General features: G+C 30.9%; 1 protein-coding gene and 1 long non-coding RNA gene across 3 annotated transcripts in view; one reads left to right on the top strand and one right to left on the bottom strand.

Moving 5' to 3' along the window:
* The window catches only part of LOC100181771 (gamma-tubulin complex component 6), a 21,527-nt gene that overhangs the window by 4,176 nt on the left and 1,918 nt on the right, over positions 1-15,433 (top strand). The window contains exons 6-24 of one of the 2 annotated variants that reach the window (XM_026836168.1): positions 736-875; positions 1,737-1,811; positions 2,477-2,702; positions 3,196-3,387; positions 4,042-4,166; positions 5,176-5,377; positions 6,226-6,450; positions 6,749-6,898; positions 7,867-8,039; positions 8,391-8,504; positions 8,685-8,808; positions 9,151-9,382; positions 9,969-10,069; positions 10,124-10,190; positions 10,845-10,940; positions 11,510-11,687; positions 12,549-12,672; positions 13,852-14,008; positions 14,921-15,091. In XM_026836168.1, the coding sequence (XP_026691969.1) occupies positions 736-875; positions 1,737-1,811; positions 2,477-2,702; positions 3,196-3,387; positions 4,042-4,166; positions 5,176-5,377; positions 6,226-6,450; positions 6,749-6,898; positions 7,867-8,039; positions 8,391-8,504; positions 8,685-8,808; positions 9,151-9,382; positions 9,969-10,069; positions 10,124-10,190; positions 10,845-10,940; positions 11,510-11,687; positions 12,549-12,672; positions 13,852-14,008; positions 14,921-15,091 (2,872 nt within the window). The remainder of the gene's footprint in view (positions 1-735; positions 876-1,736; positions 1,812-2,476; positions 2,703-3,195; positions 3,388-4,041; positions 4,167-5,175; positions 5,378-6,225; positions 6,451-6,748; positions 6,899-7,866; positions 8,040-8,390; positions 8,505-8,684; positions 8,809-9,150; positions 9,383-9,968; positions 10,070-10,123; positions 10,191-10,844; positions 10,941-11,509; positions 11,688-12,548; positions 12,673-13,851; positions 14,009-14,920; positions 15,092-15,433) is intronic. The other variant, XM_026836172.1, reaches the window with a different exon arrangement.
* Positions 5,644-6,206, bottom strand: LOC113474570. The gene is made up of 2 exons (XR_003396258.1): positions 6,063-6,206; positions 5,644-5,766 (listed from the first exon to the last, which is right to left on the bottom strand). It is a non-coding gene; the product is annotated as an uncharacterized LOC113474570 (long non-coding RNA).

Raw genomic sequence — 15,433 nt, 5'->3', positions numbered from 1 at the left:
GGGTCAGTTAAATACGTATAGGTTGCCATTATTATTGCCAGAATCCACAGGTTGGTCATCTAATACGCAATTTATACAAAAGAATTTATTTCTGTGCTATTAAAATGCAATTATTATGTACAAAAGACATTTTTTCTCTTCTAGAATAATTATTTAAACAAATTCTAAGAACAAATAAAATTATGTAAATATCAATTTTTATAAAAACTAATAAACATCTCTTCTAATAGCTTATTTACTGATTGTTTTATTTTTAATGAAGTAATATTTTATTTATTTACAACAGCTCAACAGAAAATTCAAGTTGCATTTAATCACCATACAAACACGCCTTCAAACGTAGATGGTTTTCGTTTTGTTAATCCGAAAACCAAACCATATTTTGGTTGTTTGAAGTTTCCTGATTTATTGGTGAGTTTGCATTGAAATATATTGTAAGTGACACTACAGTGCGTTGTGGTATTTCCATATAGTAGGGTGGGGAAAGACGGGAAACCTTTAACTCGTAATATCCAAATAATCTTAAATATTAAAGGAACAAAACCACAAGAATTATACTGTTTCTATCAATAAGTTGTTTTTTAAATGCAGTTTATGAAAAAATTGTATACCTTTCTACTGTGCATATATATAACTCTAATTATAGCATAAACAAAACAACAAGACTAATAGCCTATTATATATATACATTATTTTTTTAAATGCAGTTTATGAAGAATTTTTATATTCACACAGAGTGATGTTTATGATGGCAAAATTGTTCAAGATGAGGATGAAGGGTTCGTGTCTGGTGGAAGTACTCCATGTTCTGTGAAAATGTTGCGCAATACCCAGTCACGGGTGAATGATTCTCACCCTCCGTATTATGACTACAGGTTTATGTTTTAATATTTTGTTATTAATCTTACATATAATTGTATTTTGTATATAATATGTATCAATGTATGTAATCAGCACAAACATGTATGGAAAATCCTTACGCTGTCTGCTAGTGAAAATTTTAGTTTCAAAATGTTTCTTAGGCCTCACTGATACCTGTTTTTGGGAAAAGTTGGGCCCTTATGTTAAAATTAAAAAAACATGTCGAAAAAACACTTTTTTTTCGTTAAAAAAGTGAAACATGCTATGTCACCATAATTTGCATGACTTGGGAAAGGTAAACACGAACGCCAGAGTTTTTTTAAAAAAAATTAAACAGCGATTTTAGTGACACCTAATTAACACTTTTAGATCAAAAATTTTACTGGTACCAAGTTAAAGAAATACCCATGTATGTATAAGAAGGTATTTAAAAAATTAATATCATTTTTTGCAATGATAGCCACTGTAGTTTATTAATGAACATTTAAGTGTAGTTGTCTGCCAATCTCCCAAGACATATTTTAATGTAGGACCTTCACCCACCATAATAAAATGGTTTTATAAAAAACAAATTTTAGTTTTTAAGTTTATTGGCATACACTGGTTGATAAATATTTTATACAATAGAGTGGGGGAAGATGGGATACTTTTAATTTTAATTTCTCTAGTTATTTGGTGGTAAACAAAGAACATTCAAAGAATTATAAAACACTCCCCTCACAACTCCCATAGACTGTTGTTAGTTGTTTAAAACATGATCAAGATATTTGGATATTATGTGCTAAAGTTGTTCTATCTTCCCCTACCGTAATATAATTATATAAACAATACTTTTACACTACTATCAATGCATTAATCTTATTTATAATTAACAGAGCACCAAATTACGATGTAAGAGATTGGGCGAAATGTTTATCGACAAAGAGAAGAACTTATTTTTCCTGGGATTTGTAAGTCAACTTTATTATTTTTTATTAAATGTTTTTTTAAGATTACTGTTTTGTTATTTATCTTAGTTTTATATGATGTTTGTAAAAGTTAATGCGATATTTCAACATAACTGTCTGAATATGATAAAACTTATTTTGTACGTTAATACAATGATAAGAATAATTTTATTTTTCTATTCGATTACGGTAGCAAAGATTTAGAAAGATTTTACACAAAAAAAGGATATAGCGACAAAACAACAGTTGTTAAAATACGCTTACAGTTAAAAACATATTTACATTTAATTGGAATAAAAAAAGCGTGGTCCGCTACACTTAGAAACATAGTACGCTGTGTTTCTTAGTATGAAATTAGCTAGATGAAGGGGTGGTATACTGGAATGCAAACTTTGTTTGTTTAACAATAAAAATCTCTCAGAAACACAATAATTATTTATTCAATATAAAATATAGTAGAATGGGGGAAGATGGGACACCTTGAAACATGCAATATAAAATTATTTTGATCATGTTTTTTAACAATTAACAACGCTCTACGAGAGTCGCAAGAATACAGTTTTATAATTCTTTGCATGTTATTTGTTTACTATCAAATTGGACAATAAAATAGAATGAAAAGGTGTCCCATCTTCCCCCTGTCATACTATATATTCTTGTGATCACAGAAACAGAGGTGACCCGCACAACAAGGAATATTATTTCACTGAGCTTGGTTCGAACGCATATGATGTCGTGTGGATGTCACGTCTTCGTCTCGTTGTTGATTTAACAAACTTCCTTCAACAACAACAACAAAACAACAAGTTGATTCTTGTTGAGGAAACAGTGTTGTTGTCTCACTCATGTCTTGTTGTTGTTGGAGTAGCTTCAGATACTTTTCAATATAACAAGGTAGAAAAGTTGAGTAATGTTCTAGGTTGATGTGTTTTGTGACTACCCAGGTGTGTGGCAAAGCGGTTAGCGTGCCTGCCTGTTATGTAGAGGTAATGGGTTCAAGGCTCATCACTGCTACCAATGTGCGCCTATTCGTCCTTGGGCAAGACAGTTAACGGCAATCGCTTAAGCCTAGTGGTCACTAATGGGTTGTCCAAACTCCAAATTATCAGCGATACATAACGAAGTGTATGAACACCCAGTTATAATGACTGTTGTTTTCCAGCCTGCGAGGATAAAGCAAGTTACATTCATTTATTTATTCATTCATTGTTTTAGTGAATGCAATAATTATTTAAATTAGTAATTTTAATTAAATATACTTAGGTGTAGAAACAGTTCGAAATTAATTATTTCAAAATGTGTAATTTAAGTTTATATAGCATAGTAAGATTGTATGATTAGGATCAAGTGGAGATTTTCCAAATAACCCATCATATTACATTTCCAGCTTGCGCAAATGTTTGTTGTTCCAAGTAAAGTTTATATGTGCGGTGTTACGCCATCTAGTGTAAGGAATTGCTTGCACCAGTTTGCGGAATGCGGAACTGCATATCGACGTGTCATGCTGTTTACATCAAATATTTTAAAATCTACCACGAAAATAAACAATTGGATTCAAAATACAGAGTGTATACTCATGGTGAATATGATTCTATCTAATAAAAATAAAACAGTTTAGTATTTTTTTATTTTTTTAAATATGTATTTCTACTAAAGTATTTTATTTTTGTTAGCGTTTCATGTTTTTGAAATAATTATTTGTTAAATAATTTTTAAAATGTTTATTCTGATATACTTTATTTGCTTTTTTACTAATAGTAAGACAGTTATGATAAACTGTTAGGAGCAATATTAGTTTCTTATTGTCTTGATTTTATGTTATTTAAAGGGGTTCGAACACATAAATTTCTGAAGCAGAAAACTGCTATATAAATTTATTGTGACATTAAATAAATTTAGTGAAAAATATGCAGCTGTCTTCGTGGGCCGCAGATCGTACACCTCTAATAAGTCATAAAGTTACTTAAATCACATTTGTTTATTATTTTTTTTTAAAAATAGGTTTTATATTTTTAAATTTACCTTATGAGCGAAAAGCTAAAAAAATGTTATAGTGAACAGTTAATTTTTTCATTAAAATATTCATTAAAACACAGTCACTATTTATTTCACTTTTTTTATTACAAAAAGCTTAAAAATACGTAATAGCAAACAGTCAATTTTAAACTATTAAAATATTCATTAAAAAACAGTCACTTTTTATTTCACTTTTTTAAATATTAAAAACCTTTAGACATTTTGTGAAGCTGTCCAGCAATATCTACATTACTTCCAAGAGAACATGCTTCATTATTCAAACCAATGTAAAACTTTACAAGAACTTTCACTTGCTTTACAACAACCCACAGCTTTAATACAGTAAGTTTGTTTGTTTGATTGATTGGTAATGTTTTGTTTTATCAGTATTCTAAAATTTATTTGTTACATATTATTGTTATTTATTTATTGCAGGACTTTTATTTATGTGTACCCTGTGAAACTGTTTATTACCCTTTTTGCATGGTAAAAAGTTAATGCGAATAACGATCCGCATTAACTCGACAGACGATAACTCGCTAACAGCATTATTTTGCAGGGTCATTGGTTAATGCACGTATCAACATTGAGTTAGCTTATTTTAGCGTAATATTGTTAAATCTAGTTTTTAAAAAAAGTTCTGATACTTTATGGTGCTATTATGAAATAAAAACTGTAAAAATAATACCCGAAAAAAGATTAATCACTTAAAAGTGAAACTGTACTTCCCCCATACTTTTCTTTACTTGCATAATACGAGTAACAACCAACCTTCCACAGCAGATAACACGCTTATGACGTTATGCGTGTTAACTTTGCTTTTGCGAGTAAATATGCGAGTACTTACGGGCATAAAAGTGACCATGCAAAAAGGGTATATTTGTGCTGCAGAACTATCACTAATTTATGGCAACTGTTGGGAAAATATTGACATTTTTTTGTGTTGTAACACTTTAAAGTTTGGTGTGTCCTAACCAGAAAATCGCAACTGCAAGAAGTTTGCCGCTACTCCAAGTGCAAACTGTTAACAATGACCATTTTGAAAAAAATCAAATCTACTTTGACAGTTTGCTATCCCCAAATAAAATATCATATATATATATATTTAAAAAATCAAGAAATCATCACTGATCACATTTTGTAATACCCTGTTTTATGTTTAGCTTGTATAAACATATTACCAAAGCAATCGTGTCTGTAAATTTTTAAAGGTTATCTGCCCTTTTTGCTATTCTGCGTTTAGTAAAATCATATAGATTCATCAATTTTATTTTTTAATAAAAATAAATTTTGTTTAAAAATTAAAAAAAAAATCATTAAAAAAATAATGTTTAAAAATATTATTTTCCAGTTACATGTGTCAGTTATGCAAATGTGGGTCACCTGATGTTCCGCTTACTCAACCAGACGTTGATGGATCTATTTTCCCAACTGGTGTCTCGCTACTTACATATCTATATGAGGAAGCTTTGCATTCTACGGATGCAAACGAACGATTTATTTTGTTATATCTTCTGCAAAAGTGTTGCCAACCATATTTAAGTTTCGTGCAGGTAATTATGTACTGTGTATAGGGATGTTGGTATGAAAAGAAGTATTTTTAATTATCTATTAGGTTCCCCAATCATTGTATAGCCTGGAACCTCATATATATAAATGAATTTAAAACGTATGAATGAATGAATGTAACTTACTTTATCCTCATGGGCCGAAAAAGACAGTCGTTATAACGTGTGTGTTCTGTTTCATACACCTGGTGCCAGCTAAAAGTTACCAAGTATCTTACTTTGTGGGTGATTGTTTTTGGAGAATATTTCAGTTTTTTACCTATGACTGATAATTTGGACAACCCATTAGTGACCACTGGGTTTGAGCACTTGTTGTTAGGTATTTTTCCCAAGGACACATACTCCCACAATGGTTGCAGCAAAGAGCATTGAACCTAGAGCCCGACCGATATTGCTATTTTCAAACATGCGGTGGACGCGTGATCAGACGCTTTGACCTAGTTTACTACGTTAGATTTTTACGAACGAGTAGAATTAGGTATACGAGTAAGTTTACGTTTATGAACAAGCTATCGCTCTGCATTAATTCTTACGTAAACACGTCGTTGGCCGTATGGTTACTTAGCGCCGATAATATCGGCCGTTTTTTGCCCTTGCCGATAATCGGTAAATCACCTAAAATGCGGCCGATATATCGGCTAACCGATAATCGGTCGTGCTCTAATTGAACCCATTATCCCTGGGTCCAGGCAGGTGCGGTAATCAACTATGCTACGGCACCAGACAAAAATATAAACTTTAATAAACTATAATAACAATTTTTGTCAAGTACTGTTTTCCAAAAAAAAGGAAAAGAGAAAAATTGTTTTCACAAAAAAAATATTTTTTTTTAGAGTTGGGTGTTTCGTGGACTGTGCGTTGAATCAAGCGATGAATTCATGATCAACATCAACGACAACAATGGGGGAAAACGAGACAGGAGGAGGTGGAAGAATTATATCGTTGCGAGGAACCCCAACGATATCAAGTCATGTGTTCCGTTGTTCTTAGCTCCGATTGCTGAGAAAATGTTCGCGTGCGGAAAATCAATCGAACTTATGCAGCTCATTTCACCTCAGGTATATTGACATATAGTAGGGTGGGGAAAGATGGGACACATTTTATTCTATTTTCTCGTCCTATTTGATAGTAAACAAAGAACATTCAAAGAATAATAAAATCGTATCCCCACGACTTCCCTAGACGGTTTTTAATTGTTTAAAACACGATCAGGATATTTTGATATTATGTGCTAAAGCCTAAAGGTCTCCCGTCTTTCCCCATCCTACTATATAGTTTATTATTAATACTTTATTAAAACCAATATTTGTTACCTTATGAATTTTTTTAAACATTTTTTAAACCATTTCTTCGCAGCATTTTCTGTGCACTCAAATGTTCCCATTACCTCAATTACGAATGTCGTACTCCAAGATTGAGATGAAGAAGCAGATGATGAAATGGAAAGAATATCAATCTCTCCTCCAGGCACAAGAAGATGAGATGATCTTGTTTTGGGAGGAAGAGGTTATTTTAACTTTATGTCGATATTATTTTTTTTATTGAGAGTACCAATTTACCATATTCTGTTACTTCTGCTAGCGGGCATAGTATAAATAATATATTAGTGGCTTATATGGTATAAAAACTTAGTGTATTTCCAACGTTTCGTGTGCCATACGGCGAGACTTCATCCGGGAATGTAACGCAACAGTACACGCAAGCAAATATATACCATGTTTTTAATGCTCAATGCATTATAACCTGGATAGCATCTGCTCGTTAAAGTTGCAAGCTGACTATTTAACAAAATTTTTAATCTGCAATGAACTAGTTGTTTTGAATGGAATTTTAATTGAAATCTTATTTAAAGCTGTTTTTTGTATGGAACATAAATTACATCAAAATTGGTTTTATTTTTCGCCAAGTTTGAGATTGTTTTGTCACAAACAGTGCTAAAGTTTGAATTTAACATTGGCGTAGAGTTTTGCAATTATGTGGAGTATCCTCTATGCAGCAGGAACATATATCGTAGTGTAACATAGTTTACATTCGGCGCCATGGCACAGTTGGTTTGTGCGCCTGCCTGTAACCCAGAGGTAATGGGTTTAAGGCTCGTTGTGCTACCATTGTGGGCGTTTGTGTCCTTGAGCAAGACAATTAACGGCAATTGCTTCAACCTAGTGGCCACTAATGGGCTATCCAAATTATCAGCCACACATAAAAAAATCACTAAAAATACATATAAGAATAAAAACAAAAATATAAAAAAATCTATCAAAAAAATATTTACCCACAAAGTAACATACTTGGTAACTTGTAAGCTGGCATGAGGTGTTAAACCCGTGTTATAACGAGTGTGGTTTTCCGGCCACACTAAACTAAGTTACATTCATTAATTCACCTTTCAGGTGTAATAACGGACAATATAAAAAACTTTTTGATGTTGTGTTAGTTTTATTTACAATATGACAAACATGGTTGAAATTTTAAAGGAAAAGTCCCGAGAGAGAAAAAGACAGGAATTGGTGAACGCTTCACATGAGGTGTATCAAACACAAATGGAGAAGTTGTTTGATGAAAAGAAACAAATTATTCTTGAAATTCAACAAAACAAGAAGACGGAATATGACAGACTTAAAAAACAAGCAGAAGATGATTTAAACAGGTGAGATGTTTTTGTTTTTTTGTGATTATAATTTTAAGTGAAGCTCTACTCTGAACATTATGGGGTTTTTATGTTTTAAGCTTTCTTTAAGTGTATATTTTATTTAAAATAATAAAGTGTTTTCTTTAAAAATGTATTTTTTTGCAAATATTACTTTGCAGTAATATTTAATTTATATAGGTAATTTTTTTTTTTTTAATTTTAATATTTTAATTTATTTTTTTTTCATAGTAATTGAATACACTTTTTTTTATTTAAGGTATCTAAAAAATTAAATAATATTTTACAACAAATTAAATACAGTTAAAATATTTTTTTGATAATTCTTATTCAACTTTTAACAAATTTAAGGAGAAAAATGGAAAAAGAGAAAGAAGCATCCGATGACTTACACCGGTTGCAGATGAATGAATACAGAGATACACTTCATAAACATACTGATGATAAATTATTTGCTCAAGTCAAGTGAGTAACAATTTCAAAAAAGATTGTTTTAAATTGTATTTTGTACCATTTTTGAACACATATGTCCACAATGGTAGCGGTGACAAGCCTTGAGCCCATTACCTCTGGGTTACAGGCAGGCGCGCCAACTAATTTTTCACTGTGTAAGATTCTTACTTTATTTCCTAAATTCTTACAAAGGGAAGAAATGGAGCAACGTTATGCTCAACTTACACGCGATGCTGAGAACAGAGAAGCAAGAGCTTTGTGGAAAATAAAACGTCATCGACTGGATAACAAGCGAATCTTATTTCTTCAAAATCAGGTATTTATTAATTGGCAGATTTAGTGAAATTTATTTGTTTTTGTTTTGATGATACAGAGCTAGTTTTATCCTTTGGCTTGTCAAAATGCGATGTAACTTATATAAAGAGAAGGGCAAAACCTATTTTGAAGTTTTGTCATTTTGTAAATAAAGAAGAGAACTGTGTTAAAACAGTTTTTTTCAAAATAATCACAAACATTTTTTTAAATTGTTGCAAATTTCTAAAATATTGCCAATTTTTGATGGCGTTTAGGTGCCACAAATCATTTGAATGTTACAAATTACTTTAACAATTTACTTTAGTTAAATTTCTTTTTTAAATTTATTAAAAATTTTCAACAGGTTATACCTGAGCACTTTATAAAATCTACATCAACCAGTGTGAAAAATATTGAAGAAAATCATTTAGTTGAAATTGATACACCACTTGTTGATATTGTGGAAAATGTTGAAAGTTCTGTTGATGAAAATGTTGATCAAGAAGTTGATGAAATAAATCAACATCAACATGTTGAATCAATTACTGTTAATGTTGATGATGCAACTAAACTTCAAAACAAAGAATTAAGCGCAGGTAACTGATTGCTTTTGCCGCAATTAATTATTTTAAAGTAAATAATATTTAGTATTTTAAAGTAACTGTTGTAATTAATATAATATAGTCAATTTTGTTTAATATTTAAAATAAACTATTTAATATTTTAAAAGTAAAAATTCTTAGTATTTTAAAGTAAAAATTATTTACGGGTGAAAGCAGAAATAAAACTTCTATTTAATTAAGCAATCGTTAGTATCTTAGATTCTATTTTCTTAAGTACTTTAAAAAAAATTTATAAGCTTATGATGACATGCAAATATATTGGCATAGGCGCCTAACATGGGTATGCAAGGTATGCGTTTGCACCCCTAAAAATAAATAAGTTTCCCCATGAGTTCCCAGTATAAATGCATAAACAATTCAATAGCTTATGTTACAAACATGTCTTAAAATAAACACTATATCAGTTTATTTCCAAATAAAAGCTAATAATGTGACTAGAAAAAAAGTTCATATTTTCGCCGGCATAAAATTTTATCATTTAAAACTTCTGTGCACCTTGACATTTTAAAAGTTAGGTGCCTATGCGTATTGGGATAAATTTAAATTGTTTATTTAACAGAAAAAGTTAGGAAACCAAAACTGAAACCAACGAAAGAAAAACAAGTTCACCATAGCCAATCTACTATTCAGAATCTCATGTATTATGGGGATAAAGAAAAGGTGAATTTTTCATGATTTAATTTTTTTATATATTTATCGGTGTTTTTTTTACAGATTGTAAGCTCGAATGACATTGTTGCGAAAAGAAATGAACCTTGTGTTGAAGACTCATATATCAATGGTAGTTTTTTTTATATATATAGTAGGAGGGGGGAAGACGGGACACCTTTTCCACTTAATATTCAAATTTTCTATCGTGTTTTAAACAATTAAATACGGTCTATGGAAGTCGCAAGAATATGTTTTTATAATTATTTGAATGTTCTTTGTTTACTATCAAATTGGACGAGAAAACAGAATCAAAAGGTGTCCCATCTTCCCCCAGCCTACTATATTATTGATGTTGTTTTGATTTATCTGGAATGTGAAACTGTAATACTTAGATGCAATCAGTACATAATAGATGGTAGGTATTTAATAATAAAATACTGTTTGATTTCAGTAGTTTTAATAACGTTCTATTAACGTAAATAAAGCATTTATGAATTAATCACCGATGTATATATAGTAGGGTGGAAAAGACGGGACACCTTTTCCACATAATATATAAATTTTCTGATCGTGTTTTAAACAATTAAATACGGTCTATGGAAGTCGCGAGGATACGTTTTTCCAATTCTTTGAATATTTTTTGTTTACTACTAAATGGGACGATAAAATAGAAAAAAAAGGTCCCATTTTTCCCAGCTTTACTATACAAAAAACATGAATTTGTGATGATATTTTATCCGTACATAAAATCAATGTTGTTCTGTCATTGTTGTTTTGTTTACAGCAACAACTCCAGAAACAGATCACCCATTACCAACTTTCAATGTATATGATGATCATGTTACTTCTATTTTCAAAGTATTTAACTCTACAAATAATGGTTTGTATGAAATGTTTTTTTTTTCTTTTTTTGTACATATGAAGCGTATTACAATTTATTTAAGTTTTCATGTTAAAAAAAAAATTAGAATATTCCAAATTTTACAACTTTTTAAGTTCCATTCAAGATTCAAAAAAAATTTAGAATTTTACAATTTTGAAAAATTTTATTTTATAAAAAAGAAGTGTTTTCTATATTTTTTGTAGGATCCATGCAAGATTCCCCCCCAAAAAAATATTTTATCTTTTCCTTAATATACATTCTCACATATATATACAGCAAATCACTTGAACAAATAGAGTGATCATTTTAGCTTACTTCTTGCTAAACTTTGAAACCAATTCCCATGACACTCTATATTTTATATTTCAACAAATGAAAAATGTGTTTCAACTAAATATGCAACATTAATTTGGTTTTTTATTAATTTTTGTCAAAAATTGTGAGTAAATGCATTTAAAAAAACAAACTAATTTAATTTTTTTTAAAAATAACTAATTATGTATGGATGCATTTATTCTCTATTCATGAAAACTTAATAAGAAACCGACATATGTTATATATTGCAGGTGACAAGTTCGAGAGATGCAGAGAACTTTTCCCCACCCAGAAACACAGTGGGATCAACAATTCAACGTTTTTCACCGACCAGGAAGATATTGTAGCTGCCGACTTGGATGCTTTACCTGTAATGTTGCTAAAATGTGTCCTACATCCAATATCTGTGCATTCCGATCTTGTCAATAGGTAAGTTTTGTTAAGTTAATATTGATATAATATTAACTTTATTTGTCTCTGCGATTACGGTAGCGAAAATTTGGAAATATTTTAAACGAAAAAGAATTGAGTCGTATAAACAGCGAGTAGTCCAACTGCCGTCTTTGTGTTTCCAAAATAGAGCAAAAGCGGTGACTTTGGCAATGGGTTTAAACGAACTTGTTAAGTTTTATTTGCCTTTTCCTTTTGCGGGAAGGCGTAAAACAGCTTCTATTTACTTTACCAAACATTTTTTTTGAAAAACCATTAAATTTCCCCCATTAAAGGACTAAAATATCACAAATCAACTGCCTCTAATTCCATTTTTTGACTTTTTGTGATACAGAAAACAAATAACACATGCTTTTTACATTTTTCAACCTTCAAATTTGTTTTTGGGCCCAAGTTTTTCTGTAATTTACCAAAAAACATGCATTTTCCCTATACTTACTGTGTTATTCTGGACACAAACTGCCGTTTAATTTGACTTTTACGTAACAATGGGTTGGTCCACTCTGTATTTCTATGGCTATGGAAAAGACAGGATATAGCGACAAAACAACAGTTGTTAAAACACACTCACAGTTTAAAACATATTTACATTTATTTGAAAGAAAATAAGCGTGGTCGCTACGCCATTGTTTAGTTCCTATTGTAATATGATTATAGGCTATTTGTACGCTTATTTTTTTCCAATTAAATGTAAATATGTTTATAACTGTAAACGTGTTTTAACAACTGTTGTTTTGTCGCTATGTCTTGTCTTTTCGTTTAAAATATTTCTAAATCTTTGATACAGTAATCTAGAGAAAAATAAAGTTATTATTATTTTTATCACATATACATTATCAGGTGCGTGGTTCAACATTTCATGCAAAACCTTTCACTTGTGGATCATTTTGAAATGTTGCGACATTTCCTTTTATTGGAAGATGGAGAATTTTCGCAAACGTTCAGCAACAACTTGTTTCATATTGTAAGAAAATTATATATTTTATATGTATTATACATATACTAAGGTGGGGGAAGATGGTTTTAAGTTATCATTGTTTTAGTTCCTATTGTATCTAATTTGTTTGTGTGGTGCCCCTCTCCAATCATGTGCATTATGTTCTGCCTCAGTGATTTTGCCTTCTTCCTTTTTCTGTCTGGCCTCCTGTCTGACCTTGTTGGTCATTCATTCTAAACATATGCTTGTGTTGTGAGGTGCTTTTAATAAACTTAACTACTGACTTAACATATGGGACACTTTTTATTCTATTTTTCGTCCCATTTGGTAGTAAACAAAGAACATTTAAAGAATTGTAAAACATAAACCGTTGTTAACTGTTTAAAACACGATCAGGATATTGTCCCATCTTCCCCCACACTACTATATATTACTATTAGAATAAAATCAAACTGTTCTATACGAGTAGCATAAACTATTCTAATGAAACATTATATGTCCATTTTTCTCTAAAAAAGAATGTAATTTTTATCTCACTATTATGTAAAAATACTGTCCCATTTAAACTTTTTTATCAAATGTACCGTCAGTGCTCTTTTTAATCCTATATACCGCTAGATCAAAGTCTAATGTAGGTCTTTGAATTGCTAAAATAATATAAAAAGAGAATGAATAATATGCCTAATTTTTAAATTACTATGTACCTTTAACTGCAGGTGTATTGACACCACATATATGGTACAGTAAAAGTAGCATTTTGATAAAATACCCAATAACATGTTATATTAATTAAGCTCTAAACAAAAATGTTTTTTTATTAATTTATCGTATTAGATGTTTTAAAGCATTTTTATTGAGAAAATAAATAATTTCCTGCACAAAATCATTTTTATATTAATTAGGCTTTAAACCATAATTCAATATCGTGGCATGGGGCTAGATGGGACGCCTCTTCATTTTATTTTCTTGCCCCATTTGGTAGTAAACAAAGAACCTTCAAAGAATTATAAAACTGTATACCCACGACTCCCATAGACCGTTGTTAGTTATTTAAAACACGATCAGGATATTTGGATATTATATGCTTAAGGTGTCCCATCTTCCCCCACCCTACTATATGATGAATTATAAAAGCATTATTATTGACAGCAACAAAATTTCCTCCCCACTTGACTCTGTTAAAAAACTGTTTCATCTCAATCTTAGATTCACGGAAACACAAATCCTGTTGATTCTTTAACTCCGGTCGCTCTCGATTCAATTTTATCTCGTTCCGTTCAATCTTCCAACTTTCACGATTCATCCTTGATCGGAAATTTATTTTTCTCTCTAACCCATCTTCCACCTGCGTTTGATCCACTCGGTAAGTTTGACCAGACAGTATTTTATTGGTTACTGCGTTTTTTGTTGGCGTACTAAAATTTAGTGGGTGTTTTTTCACATTTAGTCGGCCAACTTTCACATCTAGTCGGCCAACTTTCACATTTAGTCGGCCAATTTTGGCCAACTTCACATTTAGTCGGTCAATTTTGGCCAACTTTCACATTTAGTCGGCCAACTTTCACATCTAGTCGGCCAACTTCACATTTAGTCAGCCAATTTTGGCCAACTTTCACATTTAGTTGGCCAATTTTTAAATTTAGTCGACCTTCTGTGCATTACTTATTACAGAATAAGTCGGTCAAATTCTAACGACTAAATTTTAGTCAGGTGACTAAAAAAGCAAAATCTAATTTAGGCTTCGACTTAGGCAGTAGCCGAAAAAGCCACCCCAGATGTTGTTGCTGCCTGAAAAAAGTTGCTTGCAAAAAAATGCTTATTAAAAATAATTCCTTTTAAAAAATGCTTGCTTGCTAAAAAATGCTTGCTTTGTAAAATGACTTGATAATATTTCATAATTTTAATTGAAAATATGTCTACCAATTTGTAAAAATATGTTTCGATGCATACCAACTAATAATTTACATTTATTCACTCAAATCAGATATCAGTTTTTATAAACCATTTATTCTATTTCCCTTGAAAAATTTCAAATAAGTGTCTCCATTCTGTGAATTGTATATTTATTCTCAAAATCATATTTAGCGGATTGTGAAATAAGGTAAATTTTTCCGAAATTAGTAAATTTTTTCATTTTTTTGTAAAATTTTTTGCTCAGCTAAAATTAGTAATTTTTTTGGGGGGGAAATTTTTGCTTACCTAAAATTTGTATTTTTTTTACCGCAATTACCCAACGTTGCGTGTAAAGTGTATTTCATATAAAAACTTTCCTCAGATCGAGATTGTTTGAATTGTTTTGAATTGAGATACAACACGCCGTGGCCGTGTAACATCGTGCTCACAGAATCATCTCACACGAAATACAACCAAGTCTTAAGGTTTTTGCTCCAACTTAAACACCTGATATGGGTTCTACATGACGTTCGCAATCAACTGTGCCACATTGGTAAGACTTATTTTTTGACTTTTTATTTAAAAAAATGTTAAAGATTATCTTTTGATCGAAAATTTTAGCAGCTATTTTTTGCGTGAAATATAGTTGTGTGGGGGACGACAGGACATTTTTAGCACATAATATCCAAATATCCTGATGGTGTTTTAAACAATAAGCAACAGTCTAAGGGGGTTAGAGGATTTGGTCTTAGAATTCTTTGAATGTTCTTTGTTTACCTGTCACGTGTTACGTTCGTTAAACCGTCGCAGAGACGTCTCCATGGTTGTAATCTATGGCGTAATCGTACGTCGCCAGCTGCAAGAGTGCTGCATACGTATCAACGTGCGACACTAC

This window comes from Ciona intestinalis, chromosome 1 (genome assembly GCF_000224145.3).
Source record: "Ciona intestinalis chromosome 1, KH, whole genome shotgun sequence".
Taxonomy (NCBI): Eukaryota; Metazoa; Chordata; class Ascidiacea; order Phlebobranchia; family Cionidae; genus Ciona; species Ciona intestinalis.
Note: the sequence above shows the minus strand (reverse complement) of the source record. Positions and strands in the feature narration are given on the sequence as shown.